The sequence below is a fragment of the Ostrea edulis genome, chromosome 4, assembly GCF_947568905.1.
Source record: "Ostrea edulis chromosome 4, xbOstEdul1.1, whole genome shotgun sequence".
Lineage (NCBI taxonomy): Eukaryota > Metazoa > Mollusca > Bivalvia > Ostreida > Ostreidae > Ostrea > Ostrea edulis.
In genome coordinates, this window is record NC_079167.1 from 50,955,844 (window position 1) to 50,983,166 (window position 27,323).

Sequence of the window (27,323 nt, forward strand, 5' to 3'; positions counted from 1 at the left end):
TACATGTGAATCCGAATTCAAATTATTGCGCGATTACGAATTTTAAGAGATTTGATCCCTAACTTTTTAAAATGAGATATCTTTATAGAGAAACATTTTAGTCTGTATTATAGAAGAAGAGACTTGGCTGTTTTGATTTTTAAAACGATCCTGTCGATCCAAGAAGGGTCTATGGGTCTCTAGAAATAGAAGTGAGAAGTATCACGACCCTCCATACCGTGGCCAAAAGTCATTTGGATACAACCATTCCTAGGTAGGATACAATCGTGCTTTTAACGGAGAGTAAAGCCACGACAATTTACTATGGACAGTGGGGATGTCCGTGAGAAGGGATAAAAAAGTGGCACATGTTTTTCTTTACACAGATAATATATAGATATATAGCCTATCAGGTGACTCAATAAATTCTGGTTTGATCGATATAAAACATTCGGTCTTCCCTATCACTTGATAAAACACCTCAACACATTTAGTAAATTGGATCGACAGGATCGTTTTAAAAAAATGTATAAAAAGTCAGGTAAAATGTAAAAGGTTGCTTAAAATTGACCAGGATCATATTAAATATACAATATGACTAGACTGTTAAAAAACAAACATATTTATAGAATATACATGTACCTAATATACATGTATTTTGCAATAATGTTTTTAATGTCTTTTGTTGTTTTGTGGCGTTTAAGTTATGTTTTTAAAACTTCACTGTTTATTACAAGATATACGACGTAAATTATAACTGTTCCAATGGGGAGACGATTTTAGGACTGCATTCCATGGACATCATTTCCCATAGCATGAATGAAAATTATTATTGTTAATAGATAAAACGTTGTCGATATATTTGAATGTCGAATTGAAGGCTGCAGCAAGAATTTTTCTTCTATGTAGAAGCGTTTGAATAAACTCTGCTTCATAAGAATAAAAAAAAGGTCAGCTATCAAAGGAGCACAATTCGTGTCCATGGGAATTCCATCAGACTGTTGGAAGACCTGGTCACCAAAGACTACGAAGATATTGTCAATGAGGAACTCCAGTATATTTTTTATTTCAACTTGAGTATACTTGTGCGTGGAATCAGAGTGGTGTTTAACAAAGTAATTTTGTGGATGACTGATCACTAGAAATTAATATTTTCGTTTTCCATTTGTGTTGAAGAAACAACTGTCTATGATGTCAAAAAGTATAGTCTTTTGATTCATTGGGAGGAATGGTCGTGTAAAGCGTTGAAAAGTCACACGTTTTAATGTTGATTTGAGAAAAATTTTGGAATTTCAAATTTGCTAAAAGTTCTTTAGATTTTTTTAGAATCCACATTTTATTTACACCATTTCTGGTATATGTTGTGGCACAGTGCGTTTGAGGTTTCTCCTTTTTCGCGAGGTGCAAAGATAGGAGCTTGGTAGAACATTACTGGATCCAGCAATGTATCTTTGTTTGTAAGGGTTTTTGTGAAGTTTAGGAATCCACTATAGGTACGGTAACTCATATTCATCCGACCCATTGACTGGGATATTAAATATGTCTTAAACTGAAGCATAATTTTGAAGAATTTCATCTTTTGAAGGGACAGTTGGAGTATACGTACAATTACCAACTGTGAAATTAATGCCAAGTTCGTTTAAAATACAGTTGTAATAATGAACTTTACAAAGACAATGTTGTTACAATCTTTGTCAGCTGGAACCAAAGCATATTCCTCATGTAACCTATCTAATTATTTGATCACTTCTGATTTATTAAACACAGAAGGATAAATGGTACATACTTTTGTTTTGGTATGTCTAATACGGGATTTTGATATTCCTCTGATATACTTTTAATCCATTCTGACAAGGAATGAAGTTCTTTTTCGTATTTAGCCCATCGTCTGGCATATCTTCGACAAAATTCATTATAGAGATGTTTCGTTGACTCAGACACACACAAAAAATCACTGAAGATTGTTAAATTCTTCATAGCCATCAAAATTTACTTTTTCGGGTATAGAATATATGAAATGCCAATAACATGTAGTTTGTCGGGGAAAATTGCTTGAGCGTAAGCAACACATAATATGTCCTTTGTCATGCATGGACATCGTTTGTTACACCCCAAATCGTCGCTCCATCCCAAATCGTCGCCGGCGACGATTTATGATGACATTTCACCCCAAATCGTCACCCGGCATTCCAAATTGTCGCGACGATTTGGGACAAGATTGTACTATCAATAAGGGCGACGATTTGGGATGTACTCTAGTACACCCCAAATCGTCGTCCGTCCTAAATCGTCGCCTGCCAATATTTTATTGACGTTTTGGGATAGATTACATAGAAGTTATCTTATTGTACCCCTCTTATATGGGGGTATATAGGTTTCACTTGGTATGTTTGTCTGTCTGTCCGCACTCATATCTCTGGTGTTTGTCGACCTATTGGGCTGAAATTAATTGTATGTAGATTACAAGTGACCATCTAATATGCCCCCCCAAAAATGAGAATTCTGGAATGAGAGCTAACAGGCGTAATCTAATACAATCTGATATCACTAATAAATCTGCGGTGCACAAGATCTAACAACCCCATGATCAACAAAATGACCTACAACATAAGGCAAAATGATTTATTGTCGGATGCTTCTCTCTCTCTCTCTCTCTCTCTCTCTCTCTCTCTCTCTCCGGAGGACTAGGCGAAAACAAATTCATATAGACAACAATGATACCACCACGAACAACAAATACAACTCTTTCAATAGTAACAACACCACTACCAACCAAAACAACAACAACAACAAATACAACTCTTTCAATAGTAACAACACCACTACCAACCAAAACAACAACAACAAATACAACTCTTTCAATAGTAACAACACCACTACCAATCAAAACAACAATAACAAATACAACTCTTTCAATAGTAACAACACCACTACCAATCAAAACAACAATAACAAATACAACTCTTTCAATAGTAACAACACCACTACCAATCAAAACAACAATAACAAATACAACTCTTTCAATAGTAACAACACCACTACCAACCAAAACAACAACAACAAATACAACTCTTTCAATAGTAACAACACCACTACCAACCAAAACAACAATAACAAATACAACTCTTTCAATAGTAACAACACCACTACCAATCAAAACAACAATAACAAGTACTGTGATCATAATAAATATTTAAATAAAAGACAAAGCAGAAGATTAAATGTCTTCCTAATAGGGTCCAGAAAACCTTTTGCGGTCATAGCTGGATCATAAAAGAAGAAGAAAGAGGAGAGTTAACAAACATGGCCAGTTTGTATGCAAATGATGTTTCCAAATAGTTGCAGCATGGGGGACGACAATTTGGGGTATGAGGTCATGCCCAAATTGTCGCCGGCGACGATTTGGGATGGGCGACTATTTGGGGTGTTACATAAGAAACCCTAAATCGTCGCCCATCCGAAAACGTCGCCGGCGACGGGCGACGATTTAGGATGTAACACCGTTCATATAAATAACCAAGTATAAATGATGTCACGTTCAATTCACGTTTACCTTACGTCAACAGACGATTAGGTCTACATCATATTCACACAAAACTTTACTCTGTTTTATACACGTTATTTGAAGAAGCCCCAGCTAGTCTATACTTGGATTTTTCAACACTTGAATATAGATTTAACTCTATGATTATGGATGTTGTAGACTCTTTAAACCACTGCAGGTCATAGATGCTATTCCTTCCAAATCATGCCGCCAGTGACTTAAGCTCAAATTTACAAAGGAATAGATGCCGTCAACATAAGCAACATTCTTCGTCATAAAAGAGTTCAGTCTTGTATACCAACTTATTTCAAGTTCAAGTCTACACCCAGGATTTCCTACAAATATACTTTTACTATTGCATCCAAACTTTTTTTTAATTATAAAGAAACTTTGCAGTGCCTAGATATAGACCATCTCATACTTAATCTACCCACGTGTTATTGTTCTTCGTCTTTTTTTCAATGTATATAGTTGAAAATGAGAACCTCAAATGACTTATTCTAAAACGTCCTACATACAGAGAACCTCGGTCTTTCAATTGGCGACAGAAATTCATCTCTTTTATGAATTCTGTCGAAGATTATGCCAGACGATGGGCTAAATTTGAAAAAGAACTTGATACATTGTCAGAATGGATTAAAAGTATAAGAGGAATATTAAAATCTCGCAATAGACACATTAAAACAAAAGTTCGCAACATCTATCTTTCTGTGTTTAGTATTCCAGAGCTGATCAAAGAATTAGAAAGGTTACATACGGAATATGTTTTGGTTCCAGCTGACACAGCTTGTAACAACATTGTCTTTGTTTGTAAGACTCATTATTACAACTGTATTTTAAACGAACTTGACATTAATTCCACTTTTGGTAATCGTACCAATACTCCAACTGCCTTGTCAAAACATGAAATTCTTCAAATCCATGCTTCAGTTTTAGACACATTTTTAGATATCCCAGTCAATGGGTCGGATGAATTATACCATACCTATACTGGATTCCTAAACTTCATAAAAACCCTTAAAAACAAAGATGCATTGCTGGATTCAGTAAATGTTCTACCAAGACCCTATCTTTGCACCTCGCGAAATATTTTACAGTCGTGAAGGAGAAACTTCAAACGTACTGCGCGAATACATGTGGCAGCAGTGGTGAAAATCAACTGTGAATTCTAAAGAACTTAGAGTAAACTTGAAATCGCAAAGCTTTTCTCAAATCAACAACATCAAAATGTATGACCTTTCAACACTTTACACGACCATTCCTCACGATAAACTATAGACTATACTTTTTGACATCATAGACAGTTGTTTCTTCAACACAAATGGAAAACGGAATTATTCATATCTAGTGATCAGTCATCCAAAAAATTACTTTGTTAAACACCACTCTGATTCCACGTACAAGTACTCTGAAGTTGAAATGTAAAATATACTGGAGTTCCTCATTGACAATATTTTCGTAGTCTTTGGTGATCAGGTCTTCCAACAGTCTGTTGGAATTCCCATGGACACGAATTGTGCTTCTTTGTTAGCTGACCTGTTTTTATATTCTTATGAAGCAGAATTTATTCAGAAACTTCTACGTGAGAAGAAAAAATCTCTTGCTGTGCTACATTCAGATACTTTGACGAAGTTTTATCTATTAACAATAATAATTTTCATTCATATGTCGATTCGATATATCTCTGTGAACTCGAAATAAAAGATACCACAGAGTCGTCCACTTCTGCTTCATACTTAAATATTTTATTGAAGATAGATATTAACGGCAAACTAACAACTCAACTTTATGATTTCAGCTTCTCCATCGTCAACTTCCCATATTTATGTAGCAATATTCCGTTATCACCTGCATATAGTGTTTATATTTCTCAACTGATTCGATACGCAAGAGGTTGTTCTGCGTATGATCAGTTTTTAAGTCGAGGCAGGCTACTGACAAACAAGTTGATGGTGCAGGGGTTTCAACAGTCTCATTTGGAGTCAGCATTTTGCAAATTCTATGGTCGTTATAACGATCTAGTTTGCCAATACAACCTATCATTGAGTCAAATGATGTCTGACGTGTTTCATTCCGATTGTTAGGCCTTTCTTAAAACCTCTAAAACCTCTTGGAATTCTTTTCCCGTTTTGAACAATTATAATTTACGTCGTATTCAAACAATGAAGTTCAATATTCAAATTCTAAAAACATAACGAAAACGCCATATGGTATCTGGATTTTGACTACGGATAAGTCCGTTTACCTGATCAAGATACAGGGCTCACGGCGGGTGTGACCGATCGACAGGAGATCCTTACTCCTGCTAGGCACCTGATCCCACCTCTTGTATATCCAAGGGTCCGTGTTTGCGCAACTCTCTATTTTGTATTGCTTATAGGAGTTATGAGATTGATCACTGTTCGTTATCTGCGCCTTTCATGAAGAAAACGAACAGCGGAGACCAATAAACACGAAATTTCGAAGTGTTTGATCAAGTGATAGGGGAGACCGAATGTTATGTATCAATCAAACCAGAATTGATTGGGTCACCTGATCGGCTATACATGTTCATATTTCTTAAGAATTGTATGTATAAAGAAAAATATGAGCCACGTTCTTGTCCCTACGCACGGGCATCTCCACTGTCCATAGTAAATTGTTGAATGCCTCGTTAGAAGCACGATTGTATCCTGCTTAGGAATGGTTGTATCCAAATGACGCGGTGCTCCTGTATCAGTTGGTTGGTTGTATATTGTTTAACGTCCCGCTGGAGAATCTTTCACTCATATGGAGACGTCACCATTGCCGGTGAAGGGCTGCAAAATAGGTCTGTGTTCGGTGTTTATGGCCTTTCAGCAGGGAGGGATCTTTATCGTGCCACACGTGCTGTGGCACGGGGCCTCGGTTTTGCGGTCTCATCCGAAGGACCGCCCCATTTAGTCGCCTCTTACGACAAGCAAGGGGTACTGAGGACATATTCTAACCCGGATCCTCACGGGGTTTTTTTCTAAAAGAAAACAAAACAAACGCTGGTTCCAATATCTCATCTTACAATTTACGCAGTAGCCAAATCATCTTTAAGTACAGCTGCGGTCATTTATTGAGGAAATAAATGACAAAGGGGTGTGTTAAATAAATGAACATATCCAACAAATAAAAAGCAATACAATAAACATGACGATAATGCTGCCAAGGATAACATATATACAAAGAGATGTGTTAAACAAATTAACAAATCCGACAAATAAAGGACAATGCAATAAAGATGACGACAATGCTTTGACAGTACATGTAGAAAAATTATAATTGCAAAGCTCTAAAAAGTGCCAAAGATGGGGCGATTTCCGTCACATATCAAGACCAGGAAGCGGTGTTGATAAGCTCCCCCATCTTTTGGAAGATGATTGGTTGTGTCCTATAGATAAGCATTAAGGTTTCAGAATTGCATTTCCTCCCTTGGGGCCTCGAAAAACAACGTTTTTCTATGGAAAATTCTGGTTCCCAGAAGTCCTCTTATATTTCATGCAGTAGCAAAAACATCTTTTGGGAGATGATTGGTGGTGTTTTTGTTTTTTTTAGATGTGCAATAGTTTTCGGAATTTTCTTTTTCTCCTTCAGGGGCAAATGGGGTGGGGAAACGATGAACAAAGCCCTGGTGCTCATTGTATTGTGTCATGTACAACAAATATATTTTGATTGTGTCATGTACAACAAATATATTTTTGATTTAAGGGTTGGAGTCTGAATCATCTTAAAGATATATATGATCCATGAAAAATGATTGGGATTGGAATGACCCCGGGGCTCGGATGACCCCAGAGCACTTGCTCAACAGAATACTTAATGCATCTTGACATATGCAGCAAGAATATATAGAGTGTGTTATATGGTAACTATTGTGGCTTTTTTGTTAGTTACACAAGTACGACGGAGAGTAGATATCGAGGCAAATACTTTCATGCGGGTGCATTTATTACTGTCTTATGACAGCATCTAGTTTTATTGAAAATGAGATATGCTATTATTTAGAAAACCATGAACCTGTGCGTCTATTAATTGTTTTAAGAAAGAGATTTGTGTTATAAAATAGTACACAGTCACTTGCATGTACAATGCAAGGTAGGCATGGTTTGTTTTCGTAATTCAAATAGACATGCCACCCGGGTCCCCTCTCCCTTTATAGTGGACAAATCAAACTGTGTACATGTAACTTACAAAATTTAATAAAAGTTAAAAAAAGGCATTGGGGGTAATTACAATAGACATTAAATTAAATCCACGAATTTTCAGTAAATATTTCTTAATTAGTTTTATTCTGCACATTAAGAGAGGTGGATCAAAGGCAGAGTGGGTCCAAACTATAATACTGGGTCAGACAAAGGGAGCACCTATACCTCCCCTTTTTGTATATAATGCTGGGGCAAACAGATGGAGCACCTCTTCCTTTTAGTCCCCTATACCGACGAAGTGGAAGGGGACTTTAGGTTTGCGCTCCGTCCGTCCGTCTGTGTGTCTGTCTGTCCGTCAGTCCAGTTGTCCGCACTTTTTTCTATGTTCTTGCAGATATTCATTTTATATTTGGTACATTGCTTTGCCATAACAAGTTACTGATCAAGTTTGAAGTTGGTCCCGGTCCGTTGATTTTTTTACTTCGGTATGGCCCTTGGACTTAATTAGAAAAATAGTGTGAATTATCAGTTTTCCAGACTTTTTTTGGTTGTGCTTGCAGATATTTATTTGATATTTGGTATATTGCTTTGCCATAACAAGTTACAGATCAAGTTCGAATTTCATCTTGGTCCGTTGATTTTTCATTAAGTTATGGCCCTTGGACTTGGAAAAATAGCATGAATTATCAGTTTCCCGGACTTTTTTTTGGTTATGCTTGCAAATATTCATTTGATATTTGGTACATTGCTTTACCATAACAAGTTACAGATCAAGTTCGAATTTTGTCTCGGTCCGTTGATTTTTCATTAAGTTATGACCCTTGGACTTAGAAAAAATAGCATGAATTATCAGTTTTCCGGACTTTTCGGGGGTTGTGCTTGCAGATATTCATTTGATATTTGGTACATTACTTTGTCATAACAAGTTACAGATCAAGTTCGAATTTTGTCTCGGTCCGTTGATTTTCCATTAAGTTATGGCCCTTGACCTTAGAAAAATAGCATGAATTGTTATTTTACATCCAAGTTTCTTATCTCTGTAGATAAGAGTACTACGCTCATTAAAACTTCTAGCATAGTAATACAACAATATAGCTGAATTATTCATGATCACTTACATGTCACAGTTTATTGACTTGGTTAAAGACCTAATTAAACTTAATTATAAATATCTCTCCCCCCACCCCCTGGTCTAGTCTCTACTCGAATAGTAGTTGATTTCCTATCCTGGTTCCCCAATTTTCCCTTTTACCATAACCTACATAATGAACTTTGAATAATTTTTGCAACCGGTAGGGGACTATGTATTGCCATGCAATACTCTCAGAATGCTTGTTATCTATAATGCCTGGGCCGACAGAGGGGCACCTATCCCTCCCACTATAATACTGGAGAAGACAGAGGGAGCACCTCTCTCTACCCTTTTTGTCTATAATGCTAAGGCAGACAGAGTGGGTACCTCTCCCTCCCCTTTTTGTCTTAAATACTGGGGCATACAGAGAGGGTACCTCTCTCTACCCTTTTTGTCTATAATGCTAGGTCAGACAGAGAGGGTACCTCACCCTCCCTTTTATCTATAATGCTGGGGCAGACAGATGAAGCACCTCTTCCATTTTGTCTATAATGCCTGGTCCCTTCTCCCTCCCACTATAATACTGGAGAAGACAGAGGGGGCACCTCTCTCCCCTCTTTTTGTCTATATTGCTGGGTCAGACAGAGGGGTACCTTTCCCACCCTTTTTGTCTATAATGCTGGTTAGACAGAGGGGCACTTCTCCCTCCCCTTTTACCTATAATTCTGGGGTCGACAGAGGGGCACCTCTCCCTCCCGCTATAATGCTGGAGAAGACAGAGGGGGTACCTCTCCCTCCCCTTTTTGTCTATAATGCTGAGTCAGACAAAGGGTTCACCTATACCTACTCTTTTTGTTTATAGTGTTTGGGCAGACAGACGGGGTACCTCTCCTGCAGTTATAATGCTAGGACAGACAAAGGGGGCACCTCTCCCTCCCCTTTTTGTCTTTAACGCTGGGTCAGGCAGAGGGGGCATATCTCCCTTACTTTTTTGTCTATAATACTGGGGCAGACAGAGGGGTCACCTCTCTCCTGCTATAATACTGGGGCAGACAGAGGTCACCTCCTCTTTTTGTCTATAACACTGGGGCAGATAGAGGGGGCACCTCTCCCTTTTTGTCTATACTGCCAGGGCAGACAGAGGGGGTACCTCTACTTCCCTGTTTTGTCTATAATACTGGGTCAGAGGGGGCACTTCTCCCTACTGCTATAATGCTAGAGCAGACAGAGGGGGCACCTCTCCCTCCCTCCATAATGCAGAGGCAGATAGATGGGACACCTCTTCCTGTAATGCTGGGGCAGACAGAGAGGACACCTCTCCCTCCCCATTTTTTTGTCTTGGCTCTTATTTTTCTCCTTCTCTTTTGTCTCTGCTCCAAAATTTCCCCCCAAGAAAGAAGAAAAATGATGGGTGGACTGGGAAGGTGCCCTTACCACTGAGCTATCCAGGCCAATATCCACATATAGCCCAAACTACTACATTCCTCTCACCTTATATTGTTTTCACCCTTGGTTACACAGTCCAGATTCTTTTGCCCCTGGCAGGACTTTGACCTGCAAGTCCAGGGGTGGTGAATGGTACAAAATGTAACAGGAAAGGAGAATTTATGGCTGGGCCAGGAATCAAACACAGGCCCTGCATTACTAGTCAAAAGCTCTAACCACAGAGTTATTCAGGCCGATATCCACGATCCATATAGCCCTAGTTACTACATTCCTCCACCCTCAATTTGCTTGATTTAACATCCCCACCCCTAACCACAAGGTTTGATTTTGTACAGCGAGATACAGATGTACATGTATAAGTGATTTTGAATTCATTTCTCATGTATTATTTCAAACGATAAAGTAAATAAAATCAAAGACCTCAAGATTATTCAAATGATTGATTTATTTCAATAATAAAAATATGATAAACTCATCTATAATTTAAATATCATAAATATTCATTCCTATGTGAAACTACAGACTGAAAATAAAATGCCTGTATTGTTATGGAATTAGAATGAAATAAAATGAAATTTGCTTTGTCTGAAATTGTCTTATTTTTACATAATCTCTGTTTTGCTGGTAAGATTTTATTAAATGAAGTAGACACGTTGTAAATACATGTAATTTTTTTTTAAAAATCCATAAGCATGGTATATATTACAAAACATTGAAAAATTTTGTGATGTTTTTTGTAACACATGGTACATGGTATATAGCATTTGGTAATATTCAGCAAAAAGATACTAATTATCAATGAAATATTTAGGAATGATGGGTAATTACAAAAAATGTATTTGTAATGAATTCAACATATGAAACACCAAGACATATTGCACTCTAAAATGATGTTCATGCAGTCTCATTACACGATGGATCTCCACAGTGAATCGAGAAATAAAAATGGGCGGGCTACGTAGTCAAGAGCTACGGATGAAATCATTGTATTAGATTTATGTACATGCAACAACATTTACATGTATATTTCTGATTTGCTGATATGTAATGACAAACATATAATAAATTCCTATAACAGGTCAATAAATATAATGGTATACATAACTTGATAATATACACTAAAAACATAAATTACTCTGCTATAAATAATAACTTACAAATCGTCTTATGACATTCATCTGTATCAAGGACGCTTGAAGGTTTGCACTATTTTGATTTTTGTAGCAGAATGTACACATTAAAATCAACACAGCAAATTCTTAGAATTATCTACAGATTACTCAAAACACTGTGCACATTTTAAGACATTTTTCATAAAATTTAAGTACTGTCATGTTTATAAACTTCTTATTTTAGCTAATATGATATACTTTCTTCATTCATGATTACATACAGAATTTCTTTTCAATTTTAAAAATGTGGAATGTAACCTTCATTGACTATATCAGCCTTGTCTCCCAACCATAACTAGCCGCAAACATAACTGTTCACTCTGAGTCAAGATCTTCATCCAACATTTTCTGTTTAAATTCCATTTAGAATGTGAGCAAAATATTGCAAAATTTAATTACATGTTCTGTTTTGTAAGCAATGTCTATTTGTAGTCCATATAAGGTCTAAATTGAGTGTTAAACATGTACTGTATAATGAGTTAACATGTCTTTAATACCTATAGGATTGCAGTGGATTAAATTATTTATGCAATCTAAATATGAAGGATGCATAATATTTGGAGAAGACAATTTCCTTAACATGATGCAACCTATAGTTAAGGAAAAATACAGATGCAGTCATAAGCGACTTTGTAGAAAAATTAAACATCATTTCCTTTGCTGTCAGAATGCTAGGTGGTTAAAATGAAATATCATTTCCTTTGCTGTCAGAATGCTAGGTGGTTAAAATTAAACATCATTTCCTTTGCTGTCAGAATGCTAGGTGGTTAAAATTAAACATCATTTCCTTTGCTGTCAGAATGCTAGGTGGTTACACTCTTTGGAATTCTGAAAAGATGAGGCATTTAGCTGAAGGTCACACAAAATTGACTTCTTCCTCCATCACTACATGCACAAAAGGCTTTGATTGGTTTGTTGATGAAGACCCATCACTACATGCACAACAGGCTTTGATTGGTTGATGAAGAATGTGTGATCTTTTGGCTGCTCATTGGTGCTGGATTTCATAGAGAGTACAAATAAACACTACAATGCCATACACTATTGATGTAAACAGTCACAACTATGGCACACCATTTCATTTCAGTTGTTATAAAATATTTGTTTGGTATAAGTGTGAAATTTAAATGCAAAGTTAAGGAAAGACATATTGCTGCATCATTTCAAATCATAAAGCTCACAGTTTTTGGTCGAATTGTGTCATTATCACACATGAAATGAGTACATCAAGATTTTCCTTTTCTTTCTGAGAATGAATTAAGGTTATTTCATCCCACTTGGAGTATTTTGTTGGTGAATATTTTTCTTTTCTTCAATTAACACAACTTCCTTGCTATAATGAATTGTCCGTTTGACGACCATTACACGTTAAAAGGAGTTCTCCCTCATTGCTTCTTCCATTTGTAGTTGCATTTGATTCAGTATTTACACTCTGTAAACAGAATTGAGAGATTCTTTTAATCTAAACTATGAGAATTTGGATTGACTTCACAGGTTCAGTTTTACTTATAAAACTTATATTACAAATTCAATAAAATTTACTTTTAATATACCCATGTACATAGTGAATATTGGAGTTGTTTCCCTTTTCTTCATAGATTGTACTGTACCTGTAGTTTTATATTTTCCTTTTCTTGTTCTTGTTTCTTCTTCCTGACATATCTATGATTTAAATTCACACAATTAGATATATTAGTTAGTATTCAATACAAGAGGTCAATGGGCCACAACAGTATTTTAGGTATTACACAAAAACCTTATATATGTGTACATACACACCATTATACTATACAGTGAAACTTCTCTAAACCGGCCAGCTGTCGGACCGACAAAAACGGCCGGTTTAGAGGGGTGGCCGGTATACCGAGAATTTAGCATTTATAGAGACATTTCAGCTCAATTTTTATTAGATATTTCATTGACATACCACAAACCATATAATATGGTTTTGAAGGACTATTATTTCACTATTGGAAATAAAACAAAATCATTTACTAACATGTTTATTTTCAATTTATAGCACTAAAACTAATTAAACATTTTTATATTGACATGCATAGATAATGGAAAGCAGTCCGTTTAAATAAAACTGCATTTGATATATGTATAGAAATTTGTAGACTAGCAGCATTTATGTAGAATTTCGGCTTATGTTTTAATAAACAAAACAAACACATAGCCATTTGATTGCTGCAATTAATACACAGAGTAGGTACTGCTCACTTTGATATTGGGATCTATGATCAATTATCAGTGGAGGTCAAACTAGTCCCCTTGTACCTACAGGTCATTATTACAAGAAAGAGTCTTGCTGCAATCATCTAATCTTAACTTAAAATTTATAACAGGATACATAAAGAAAACACAGAGGCCTATTATTGGAATTCCTCTTACCTATAAAAACTCTGTTTACGTCCATTGCTTATATCGTTAACAAATTTGGTTTGACATTTTTGAAAAGTACAGTTGTAAATATATAATTTTAATTTAGATGTTTCTTAGGAATTTTAAGTCTATTGAAACCCCCCAAAAATCATTTATCTATTGAAAATTATTATTAACAGACATGGGGTTTATTATCTACCGCTTATATCAATGGTGCAACAATATGGCGTATTGATTGTATTCATTCAATATGTGCATAACATTTCGTACAGAAATTTGAAAGGGTCACTTGGATTAGCCAAGTACCAATTAACATCCTGGACAGCACAGGTAAACTATAGAACTTATAGAGGCCACTTGTGTTTTTCACACCTCCGGTTGATAATTTCCCACTTGGCCAGTCTTAATCATCCCTCTGGCCAAAATGTTCTAGTCTTCAAATAGTGGCCAGTATTATAAGGGTAATTTACACATGTTTGTAAACAATTGTACTTTAAAAAGTGGCCGATGTCCGGTTTTCAGGGGTGGCCGGTTTTGTGAGACTTTCTTTGTAAGGAAATGTTAAGGTTTCTGCCGGGACTTTGAAAATCGGCCGATATTCAGGGAGAACCGGTTTTCTGAGGGGCCGGTTTGGAGAAGTTTCACTGTATACATATATATATATATATATATATAACACTCTATGCAGACATATAGTGATTCCTTATGAGTTTGCAAAGGTTATTGCTTGGGACTGAATTTTTTTGCCATATGTTCAGGTGTAAAGGAGAAGTTTCTTAAAATTTCACTAAATGATCGATATAGCCCTAACCAGTAGCCTGAACTTTTCACATAGGGACCAGAAATTTCAGTTTTAGTAGAGGCCTCCAACCCATTATAACTGCAGTCAGTCTCTGTGATAGATACTCAGTTTAGTTGTTTGATGTCCAGTGCCTTAGAAGAAATATTTCAAAGAAATATTGCATATTTCATATATATTTGATATCTAAAGGTGAAACAAACAATTTTACAAGAAATAATTCATTTTTTTCCCCTATATGAGCCACCCTATCATCACAATTCCTAACAGAGAGGCCGTGAATTTTACAATTCCTAACAGAGAGGCCGTGAATTTCACAATTTCTAAAAAAGAGGCTGTGAATTCTACATTTTTCATAGATAGAGGCTTTTCTACTATTTATTACTATATAATCAGTTTCGTAGTTTGATGTCCAGGAATCAAATAGATTTGAAAAGAAATATCACATTTTCACTACAAGCCATAACACTCCATCCTAGCCCCATATTCCCCAACCCAGGGAGCCATAAATTTTACAATTTTGGTAGAGGCATCCTTCTTTATCACTACTGTGTGGTAGTGTTCGTGTACTCAGTTTGATGTCCAGGAGTTAAGAAGAAGTCAGTTAAAGAGTTTGCCCCAGCACCCAAACCCCTGACCCAAGAGTCATGAATTGCAAATTTTGGTTAAAGGCATCTTTGTACATCATAACTCCACAGACATAGTTTGTCTTCTAGATGTCCCTGAGTAAAGAAGAGTTTAAAGATTGGTTTTGGTCCTGTCCCTCAGACCTCAGGCGTGGATTTCTCAAAAAAAATCTCAAACTTAACTTTGAGTTTTCTTTCATTTGAGCAGTCAAAATTTGAGCAAAATATCAGACTTCAGTTCAAGATTCGACTTATTAGGTTTCTTTCGAGAAATTCAGGCCAAGAGTCACAAATTTCTAGATTTTTCTTCCCTAACATTACTCCAATAACAGTATATGCCAATTTTGGTAAACAAAAGCCTTGTGGTCTAAGTAAAACATGTTTAAATTTGAACACATAAGAAACAAAAACAGATCACAATAGGTCATCTGAGTATAATCGTGTGAACTATAAACAGCCATTGCAAAAAAAATATCCCTCTATCTGAATTCATCTGCTTGCACTGTAGGACTGGCACACAAAACCCCCAGAATTTCTTTTCAGAGACAAGGCGCTCTTACCTTTCAATTTTCATGTAAAATGATCATGCAACTATTTAATTATTTATTTGTGTAAAAAGTTGAGATATTCAATGCTGCATTTATGCATAGTCTTTCTATAACATTTATTTTTCTCACTAAAGATGGATCAACAATTACAAAGGTATAAAACTTGGGATTTTTTAGTTTCAGTATGGGTGACTCTACAACATTTTTAATGAAGATCTGTAACACATGACAGTTAGCACACAAATGATCAGACACATCGGCTTACCTTTTATGAAGCACCAGGACACACACAATGACTGTAACAAAGAGAACAATGCCCACCACGCTGGCAGCTATTGAGGCAGCCTTTACTTGGTCATCTCTTTCTTCTACAACACAAAGGCAATACGAATAACAAATCATGCGAATGAATTAAAAGATTCACTTTTCAATCAAATATGGTTTGCACACAAAAACAGTATTGTAACATTATCATTTTGCTTGATTATCAACAAACATTATTTTATTTATGAAGTTAACAGATAAATTATAAGATGTGGAATGTATTAGTTTAGGGTAATAAATTACATTTGTTCATGCACTTCTTTGCAATTTTCAACATTGTTTTCCAATGACCAAAGATGTCAATTAGAGTTGAATAATCAGAAAAATTTCATAATCGATAATTGGTCGTAATTAGAAGAACTGTATCGATCAATGATCCAATATAATCTGTATTTACATGTCGTTAATAAATGTTTATCATTTTTGGGGTTATTTCTTCTTAGTTTTATAGATATGTGCAGCATACACACACTAGCTGGTGTCGCTGAATTCCCATGCACTTTTCAATATGAAGTCCACTCTGACTCTCCCCGTACATGTCTTTTAAAAAGCGGGTTTAAAAGTCGGAGGAATCTCGGATTAGATATCAAATAGTGTACAGACAACAATCGATTATGAAAAATAGAATAGATAGTTGAAATTGAAGAGCCAAAAATGATCGACAATTGATTGTCAGCGACAATCATTTCATCATTAATGTCAATATTAACAATATTGTTTCCATATCATCAATAAATCAACAGAGTTGTAATACTGTTTACAAGGGTCATATACAATAATGATACATGATATATAAATCATAATGTTATTAAGTTTGGGATTAGATGGTATATTTATGGGGACCTCTTTACCCTAACTGATGGTGTCACATTTATGGAGACCGGCACACTAGAAGTCCATGAACTTGTTAATCACTCCTCATAACATAGGAAGGGTATCTCAAATTAAAAGTGGCATGCATGATGATGACAGTCAACAAGATCATGATTTGATATTGATATGGTATCGACAAGAGAAAATGTCTCAAACACAAGATTACACACATGATCATTATAGAAAAAATGATCATGATTCGATATAAATACAAACTGTCATGATTCGATATTGATACGATATCAACATCTGATTCAGATGATAGTCAATATGATGTTGATATGATATCGTCGATATTGATGAGACAGAAAACCTGAACATTCTAAATCAATATTGATACAATATTGACAGAACAGAAACCTCAACCCTCATGATTCCATATCCATATGATATTACAGCCTCAGTACAAAACCCAGTATAGAAGAAATAGTCGATATCATACTGATATAGTCTCAATATTGCCAATATCATCGATATCAATCATATATATATATTGGACATAACTCCAGGTCATCCCAAAAATTTGACAACAATCTAATTGTTCATGCCATGTATTAGAAAATTAAAGTAATTTTATTCTATACAATGTAAAGTAAGTTGGGACAGTTTATGCATTATAAATTGAAAAACAATTCATAAAAGAGCGTAAACTATCCTAACTTACTTTATATCGTATAGAATAAGGATTGATAGATTGAATATTGTTTTACGCCCCTCTCGAGAATATTTCACTCATATGGAGATGTCACCACTGCCTGTGAAGGGCTGCAAAATTTAGGCCTATGCTCGGTGCTTATGGCCTTTGAGCAGGGAGGGATCTTTATTGTGCCAAACCTGCTGCGACACGGGACCTCAGTTTTTGCGGTCTCATCCAAAGTCACCTCTTACGACAAGCAAGGGGATATTGAGGACCTATTCTAACCCGGATCCAATTACTTTCATTCCTTATGATTTAATTTAGAAAAATAGATTCAGATGTCATTTGCTAAACAATTATAAAGAAAATATGACTTTTCTATGATGCAGAGCAATATTGTTGTAGCAACAAAATGGTAATGGAGGAGCGTCCAATGAGCCAATCAAATTGCATTTTACAATTGATATATAGGAGCGTTGACTGTTACCAAATTTTAATCCTATTTATCTTGTTCATTAAATTAACTAAACACTGTCACTTTAAAACAAAGAGCAGTGACAATGGATAATTAAGGCAGGATTTGTTGAAAGATACATGTATGCTAGTAATAAAATAAACAAGCTTTCATTTTATTTCCACCTCCTACATGTATGGCTCTTTATTATTGTGTTAGGAGAAGAAACCTTATAATTGCAAAATGCTGGTCTATAAATGTAAGTTTCTAAAATGCTAAGATTGCATCAAGTAATACAGTGTAATGTCACTGGCCAAAAATATATCAATTGTAAAGGACAATTGGTTTTGGCCTAATTTGGCCCCCCTAAAATGACTTTCATTTTTTCTATTCTGATGAAGATTGTCATACAAGTATTGAGGTTTGAATAAAATATATATTTCAGATCTTGAAGATTTCATATGATTTTTCACAATTCGAATTAACGGCCCTTATCATATACAGTGTATAGATCTTTGTCTAAAAGCCATTGGATTTCAAAAGCAATGCATCTAATTCAGTCTGAAGAAGAGACATCTACTGACAATAAAGCTTCTCATAGAGATAAAATTAACCTCATCTCATGGGAATAATACAGAAGAATCATTCTCTTACAAAACGCAGCTGTCACTAGTGTGAAAAATATGAAAATTTAAAATGATGTTTCACAACAGATGACAGTGGTACCAGGATTAAATTCCCATATTCTATGAATAATTCACAGAAAATCTTCAGCAAAGTTTTTTCATGTGGTTGACTTGAAAATTGAATTGAATTTCTATTATAGCTAGAATTTCAATATCTGTTGAAAGCTAATGACATATGAAGAATGCAGTAGACAAAGCACATCTTTTGTTAATTGAATCATTGTTATATTAGCTAATGTAAAACAGAATGCTATAACTCATTCGTGTACAATAGTAAAACATCCTTAACAAAAATTTGTAGGTTACAAAACAAAGACAACTAGTATGCAATATTAAACACAAAATTCTGTAGTACCCAATACACCTGGTACTTTTGTGAAAAATAAATTAAGCAACATTAATATTTTAGTTGATAAATAACACACTCAAAACAGTATGACTTACGTTGAAATATCAATGTTGGGTCAATGTAGAAACAATTCTTTCCAATGTAATTCTCTCTGCATCTAATGATACAAGTATATATACATACTAAAACATATTACAATATTCAAATCATCAAATATTCCAAACTTACAGAGAATTTAGAATTATCTGAAATTGTCAGAGTGAACGATTATTGTTTAATTAAGGTACATGTAGTATAATATTACCTTTAATCTTTTAAAATGAGAGCATTGACACAGATTTCCATCATCTACATGTTGAATTATGTAGTTTTCTTGATTATCACACTGGGGATAGTTATTTAGGTACTGAAAGCGGTAGTTATTTTATCTCAACATTCATTGGTTGAAGATTATTATTCTGTTCAATTACTCCAACACTTACTGACAGTGCGTAGTTCTTCCTTCTCCAACTTCAATCTCCAAAACAAAGCAAGTCCCTCCATTCAGACAGTTCTGTGCCTCTGTTTCATTTTTTGTACATGGTTTGCGGTGACTAACAAATCCTGTGGTGACTGTCACTGGTGCCACAGTGGTGGGGCGGGGGGTAGCTGGTGTTCTCCCACAACTATCTACAAAAATAATCCACACAATCAGTCATATCACATGTATTCATGACTATGTATTGCAAATTAAAGTCAGGTATAGGTGTTTCTATGCAAATGACAGTCTAAAGGATACAGATTCAATAAGTCTGATTTTGAAATCAGTCATTCCTATTGAACTCTTATGATGTGAAACACCCTGGGTTAACACAGATGCCAAGTTGTAGTGCACTACATCATGTCATACAATAACATCACACCTACTGCAAATATGACATGCCCACTAAATTGATCTTAAGCAAGAACATGCATTAAATTTTTTTGGTCATTCTATCATAAGGTAAGGTGTAACTAAATATGTATCAGTTTTATTGCTGAACAAATTCTGTGCATGATTTTGTTCAACAATTATCATACCCATCTGTGTATTTTTGTTGATGATTACCCTTGAAATATGTGAATAATTATTTATGCAATGGCATTTGTGCAGCAATAGGGATATTGGATAGACAATTCTGCTTATTCTCATATCTATACATGTAATGTTTCTATTTATTTAGTACATGTACATGTCTCTGCATCAATGCCATTTTCTTGATATTGTTGCTGTTCCCCATAGTAAGCAATACACAATGTCATAATGTGATGTCAAAGTTAAATCTACGCAGTGCATGTCATATACAACCGATATTTACATAAACATGATCAAAAAATGTACCAGGATAGTTTTACTGCCTATATCATGCATTCTAATAATCTGTTTTGCATAGAAACACCTATACTTAGCCGTAACTCACATGCATATGCAAACTGTCACACACTAGGTCATGCTTTAAGCATTTTGTCTGTAATATGTCATTTCATAGCACATACACATGTTTTACAACAAAACATAAGGAATATAATAGAAAGAGACTTAATAACCAGAGGCCCATTATATGAGCCAAAACAATCACACAAGCAATTGCATTATATCCCTCATAAAATTTAAACCCCACCATTGCCTTAGGGGTAATGGTGTGATTAAACTGGAAAGTACACTTTATGAGCAATATTGATTTGAAAACTTTAACCCTTGTGGCTCTTGAGAAGAAATTTTTGGGACTTGACCTATATATTCAGAAACTCTGTGTAAAACTTAAAATACTCATTATGGCCTTATTCTCACTCAAGGGGTCATAGTTTGAACACAAAGGTGATTCTTGATCAAACCTCAGTCCGATTTCCCCCCATTAAATTGTTTTGCAAGTGCACTACCACTGCACTTCATTCAGAGGTTGCTTGCATAAATTTGATGAAATATTTGTCTTCTTGTGGTTATTAAGAGAAAATTTTCTCCTAAATTTATGTAAAACTTCCAATCCCTCCTCAGATCATATGGTTTGAACACACTTAAATAAATCTTTTTGTGGAGAAGAATTTTTATAATACCCCTACCCAATGCTCTGATTCTTTACACTTAGGATAGGTGAGGTCCTGGACCACCTGAAGAAACTTGATCCCCTTTACAAGGATGTCTTGTGTCATATGTTAGGTTTAAATTGGTTCTTGAGAAAAAGTCAAAAATATTGTAAGTTTAGAAACAGACCAAATGCAGACACAAAAGATGGCAGACAAATTTTGATCAGACAACTCTACTTGAGATTTATGCAGCTTATTTAATGTTGAAAAATTTAATTTTTTTTGCATTTTAAATCTTTCCTTTTATCACAACCACAAAGTAGTCATACAGCTTTGCTAATACACTATTATACTAGTATGCAATTGTACAGAATACTGATACCTTGATCATCACAAAATTTCTGTGAACTATGCACTAATGAACACACTAACATCAGCAGCAAACATCCAAAGAACATACTTCAAGTATGGTATGAAAATGATGGAAGTAAATTTTGCATTACACCTTCTCCATTGGAAAATGAAATAGTTTTTTTAAGTGCTATAAATTTCAACCCTGAAAACTTTGATCTGTGATGCAGTCAATTGACTGAACCATTTGTTTATGTGTAAATAAACTCAAAATAACTAGGCATACAGGTAAAAGTTGTTTAATCCTGTTTCTGAAAAAATGTTTCTCCTACTTAGAACCTGATTGCAGTGTTTGAGGCCTTGAACATTACTGGAAAGACCCTGTTCAAATGTCAATGGATAAATAAAGAATATAAATTAAATTACAGATAAGAAAGATAGAATCAACAAATACAAAGAAAATGAAATCTACACAAGCTTAAATCAACTAAAGAATGGCTACTTATGAATTGTGTTATATCTAACTCATCTGACACCAGTGACAGAGCGTAGCGCCAGACAAGCACTGTTTTATATCAGACAAGCACTGCTTTATATCAGACGGTAGAGGTCAACTTTAGATACCCACTGTACTGGGTTATGAACATGTAGATTCTGCATGTACAAGAATACTTACATACAGCTGTAAACAGTGTACACAATATAACCAGTAGCAAGGGAGGCAACTGATGCATTCTTTATCTCTCTCTGTTCAGATGTAGAGTCATCTGGAAGTATCGGGATCTAAAACACAAATAAACTGGTATATCAAAATAGGCATCCCTATATCCATTTATAGTATTTATCAAGATTATACATGTGATTAAAATTTCCCCATATATGTACTGCAAAACTTCCTAATCAAAGTCCTATTAGAATATGCATACTGTGAAGTTTGATATCCTTCTATCAATGTTACTACTCAACCTAACAACAAAATTCTACTCTTTCTCTCTTTCCATGATTAGACCCACCATATAGAAACAGGCAGTACATTTGAGGACTTCGAAGTCTTATTTCATAGAAATTGAGTTAAACATGTTAATTCAGTAACACAAATTTAATTTAGGCTGATCTAAAATGATATGTTTGTGAAACATTGATGTGCCTGGATTACAATAAAACAATAAAGTGGAATTGTAAGACAAAGTAGTTTTTTTTTTTTAAATTTCCCAAAATTAGGTCAATGTCAAGGTCACAAGGTCAACAAATCTGGTATTGTTGGAAAGGTCTTATCACAAGAAATGCACAAGCTAAATTATATAAAAGTAATACCTCTTACAATTTGAAATATATGGCATATATTCTAATTTTAAAAGTAGGTCAAAGGTCAATGTTAAGGTCTCCAGGTCAAAAATTTTGGTGTCAGTGGAAATTTTTTGCCACAAGGAATACACATAATGAATATGAAAAGTCTACCTCTTATGGTGTAAAAGATATGAGTCAACCAAAGTTAAAGCCACAGACAGATGCAAAGGCCAAAAACTAGATGTCCCGAATCTTCAATTCCGTGGGCATAAAAAGGCAAAAGATTTTACAAAGACTGACTTTTGCAATGTCCAGAGTTTCTGAAATCTATTAGTCTGAAGGCTATGACCACCAAAAATTCCACTGAACTGGTAAAAGATATAGCAGTGATTTCATTGATTGGACTCCTTGAGTCTTGTTAAAGCATTAACATATAGCTAAACATATTTCTAAAAACTCTGAATGTTGCAGTGCTAAATCACAATTTGTTACATTATATATGGTGTAAAACTTATACGGTACCAATTTCTAATGACCTTGACCTTTAGATCTTAAAAGAAACTGAGGTCATATTTCTTTGATAGACTCTGCATTTGAAATTCTATTGCTAAATCTCCAAGTGCATAAGGAGAGATTGTTGAAAACTTGATTCTTATCCCTTTGTGCATTTACACAATCAAATATCTTCAAATCAATTCAAAATATATGTACATGTATTTTATTTATTTTTCATGATGATTTAACTGAACAAACAAGGTCTACAACTATCAGCTTCAAATGTTGGCATGGAGTGGTCATTTGTATGGGAGAACACCAGGCTACCCTTATGAAACCCACCTTTCTGAGCAGGCAACCACCATAAACATACAACCACAGTTATTAATAATAATCAGCCATGAGGAAATCATTTCTAACTTTATGTGACCAAGTCAGACCTTGACCTTTACATTTAAAAACAACAGCAGATATCCAAGTTGGCAACTCCTCAAGTAAAATTTCATTTCTAAAGTTCAAATAGTATTATTTAAAATATCATAATACAACCCATTTCTATTCATTTACAATCTAGTGACCTTAAGGTTTTCACCTGAAAAACAATAGGGGTCATGGAAACTCAATCTTCAAGTTAACTTTCATTGCTAAATCAACTGGTAACCATTTCATACCATAAGTAGTGATCTTGACCTTTGACTTTCTGACCTAAAATAGGGTCATCTTTGAGCAGCAGAGACTGTTTATGTAAAGTTTCACTGCTAAAATTCATCCAAAAACCAATTCATACAATATGTGACTCTTTGACCCATCTGTCCAAAAAAACAAAAAAAAAACAAAAAAAACTGGGGCCATCTTTTTGTGATAGAAACTCTTCTTCTGAAGTTTCAATGCTAACTTTCAAATGGTATTTAAAATATCATTTGAAAACCAAGGTTTTACAGATCAATCAAAATTAACATTCCCTGCTTAAATACTGGAATTGCATGGATAGACAAATGAAGGGTCATGAAATGTAGACTAAAACTTGGTAGAAAATACCATGTGTTACAAATTGTGTTTATATAATCAATAAATCCATTAGATTAAACAGTTTAATCAGACAAAACTAAGACATTCTTATCATGAAAAACATTAATTAAAATATACTTTTCTTTTAAAAAATTATTAGCCTAAAGAAAACCAGAGTTAAGAAATGATAGGACACTTTTTCCTATAGAATATAGCATGCTCAATTGTACTGAGGCCAATTGTTCAAAGTGACATGAGGAGGGTTTGTTTCCTCTGGTTGGGGATAAAAAAAAAAAAAGGAAGTAACTATTAATTCTACAGACAAGAATGAAAAGCTCAATAACGAACAGATTATCAAAGTTAAAAAACTAGGTGCAATATGTAACTGTACAGTCATCATTGAAGTTCAAGCCCCTGAAGGCCATAAAACTTAGATAGACTCACTTTTGATCTAAGTCTCACTTTTGATCTAAGTTTCACTTTTTATTTTGAGAGAAACATGTTGAGAAAGAGTGAAACTGAAATCAAAAGTGATCTTGTCTCCGTAATACAGCCCCAGAGCTGGAACTATTAATTCAAACATTGTTTGAAATTCTCTGAAATTCAATACTTTTTAAATTTTTAAAAAGAAATTAAAGATCTGCATGCATCAGTCAAAACTATTTGTTATATATATTTATTACTATTATTATAATAATTAACATAATATCTTAATTTGACCATGGTTGATGCAGATTAATGGCCCTGTATACTTGAGATCTCTGAAAACAGCATGAAGCAGACGATAATCATGACTGACGTCCAATTGAAAGAGAATGGTGAGAAATGCACATATCTCTTATGTAAATTCACAATTGAAGCTTAATACTAAATATATATTTTCTTTTGTATATTCTACTTAATAACAAGAGACTACCAATAATATGGCTTAATTTATTTGCCAAACATAATTGACCTCCATGCTTTTGTTTAAAATTTAAGTGCAAGATTTTGTGCAAGGTGGAATTCCCCAAGCATCTCAGCTGCTATTCGTACCTGGATAAACATGATGTTTAGTCATTATTTTCAGCATTTTAACATAAAATAACTCTTTCATGCAGAATTTCTTCAAGAAAATATTGAGCACAGGCTTGGGCAAACTTGATTATAGACCAGATTCACCTTTCCTGAGGACACATAAGTGATAGAAGCTGTGCTTTAATGTTATTACTCAGAAGTAAAACATTCACAAAAATGATCAATTTTTAACTAAATTTGATTAATATTGAAAAATTGCATCACTTGATGTAGTATTGTATTCCAAATGACTGTTACATACAGAGACAATTATCTGAAACTATATTGGATATAATCTCTTTATGAAATAAAAGCTAGAAGATTTAGTCTTTTAAGATTTTTGAGTTTTATGGGGGCCCGGCCCAGAAAGACTTTTATCATATGTAGTTCTTTATACAAACACTTCTGTTATCATGTACCTAAAAGACTGTCAGAGTTAGAGTCAATTAAAATATTAGCTGTGTCAGTGAGCCTTGAAAACCTTCCATATCAGGCCTGAAATCACAAAGTTATAAATAATGACTGGTCTATCAGAATTTCTAAAGCCAGCACTGTCAAGTTTTTACAAGCTATGAATGTAATTGGGTCAAAAGTGGTGTCAAATTCTAAGACTGGACTAAAAGACAATTAACTCATAAAATCAAGTAAATTAATCATTAGAGTACCCTTTGGTTGGTAAACTGATCAAAGGGGTATCATTTAACAAAAGTCAATGAAGATTATATTTATGTTCCATGCAATATTCATCAAGAATCAATGATTCACTGAATATATACATGTAGTTTGTGTGATTGACATTTAGACAGACAAAACTGTTTCCAAGCACAGCACTTACTTTTATAAAGCTCAAGAAAATAACTAAAAGAGAGTCTATATTCATCTTGTGTTAAGGAAACTGAAACAGTTAACTGACCCAATATTAAATCATTTTGAAGATCAAACATCAATATTTTACTAAAGGTAAAATATTCTGAATTCTATGAAACTGAATAATTAATGGTATTTATACAACAGCTGACATTTAACTTTCAAAGTGAAAATGGCATATGGCAAATATATAATAATACATAACTGCAGAAATATGGTATTTCATAGGTAATAATATGTAAGAGAAAATCTAAATGCATGATGACAATATTCCAAAGTACTTTAGCCATGCAGGAACATTATATGTGTGCATATGTGTATATCATATGCTGCACCAAACAGGACATACCTAACAGACAGCTGACCTGCAAAGCAAACCCTGGGTTAACTTCCTGTGCACCCTCAGACTCTGCATAAGCTCTTGCATTTCTCTAACACAGAGTTGACTCAGAAAGCATTGAGCATGAAAGGATTAATTTCCACTTAAGCCATTGCATGTATACTGATGCTCCCTTATATCTAATTGCTTTAATTCAAGATTGTCAATCTTGCACAATACTTCTACATAAATTTAACTGCAGGATCTATCATATGTGTGGTGTTATATGTAGGGATCTATCATATGTGTGGTGTTATATATGTAGACTATATGTATTTTGATACAGAAAATATTGTTGAACTACAAAACCTAATGGAAGGATCTGATGACTAGTAGATTTATATACAAATGATTTTACTGATCCATCAGTTATGTCTGACAGAAATTGAAAAACCTAACTAGGACAACATCATTTAATTGCTTCATTGTCATCTGTTTTGTATGGTACAACAGTTGATGATACCTACAGAGGTTCTCATACAGGTCTTAATATCTAGAGATACAAACTGACTTAATATCTAGAGATACAAACTGATTTAACTACATGGTTTTCTTAATATCTAGAGATACAAACTGATTTAACTGCATGGTTTTCTTAATATCTAGAGATACAAACTGATTTAACTGCATGGTTTTCTTTGGGTGGGTTTTTTTTCAGAGCACTGTTCCAATGATACACCTGTCAGAATGTGTTCCCTCAGAAACACAACAGAACAAACGACAGCAGTGCACATCTCTCATTCAAACATCAATCAGAACTATAGTTAGGATGAAGAGAAAGAAGGACGGGTA

The 27,323-nt window shown here is 34.5% G+C and overlaps 1 protein-coding gene across 13 annotated transcripts in view; it reads right to left on the reverse strand.

The window, feature by feature from the left end:
* Positions 1-10,617: 10,617 nt before the first annotated feature.
* LOC125670415 (pro-neuregulin-3, membrane-bound isoform-like) overlaps positions 10,618-27,323 on the reverse strand; it is a 35,109-nt gene continuing 18,403 nt past the window's right edge. For all 13 annotated transcript variants that reach the window (XM_056162881.1, XM_048905563.2, XM_048905556.2 and 10 more), the window contains 6 exons: positions 22,116-22,222; positions 19,528-19,714; positions 19,141-19,202; positions 15,988-16,090; positions 12,975-13,026; positions 10,618-12,796 (listed from right to left, as the gene is read on the reverse strand). In XM_056162881.1, the coding sequence (XP_056018856.1) occupies positions 12,698-12,796; positions 12,975-13,026; positions 15,988-16,090; positions 19,141-19,202; positions 19,528-19,714; positions 22,116-22,173 (561 nt within the window). In that variant the 5' untranslated portion in view covers positions 22,174-22,222 and the 3' untranslated portion in view covers positions 10,618-12,697. The remainder of the gene's footprint in view (positions 12,797-12,974; positions 13,027-15,987; positions 16,091-19,140; positions 19,203-19,527; positions 19,715-22,115; positions 22,223-27,323) is intronic.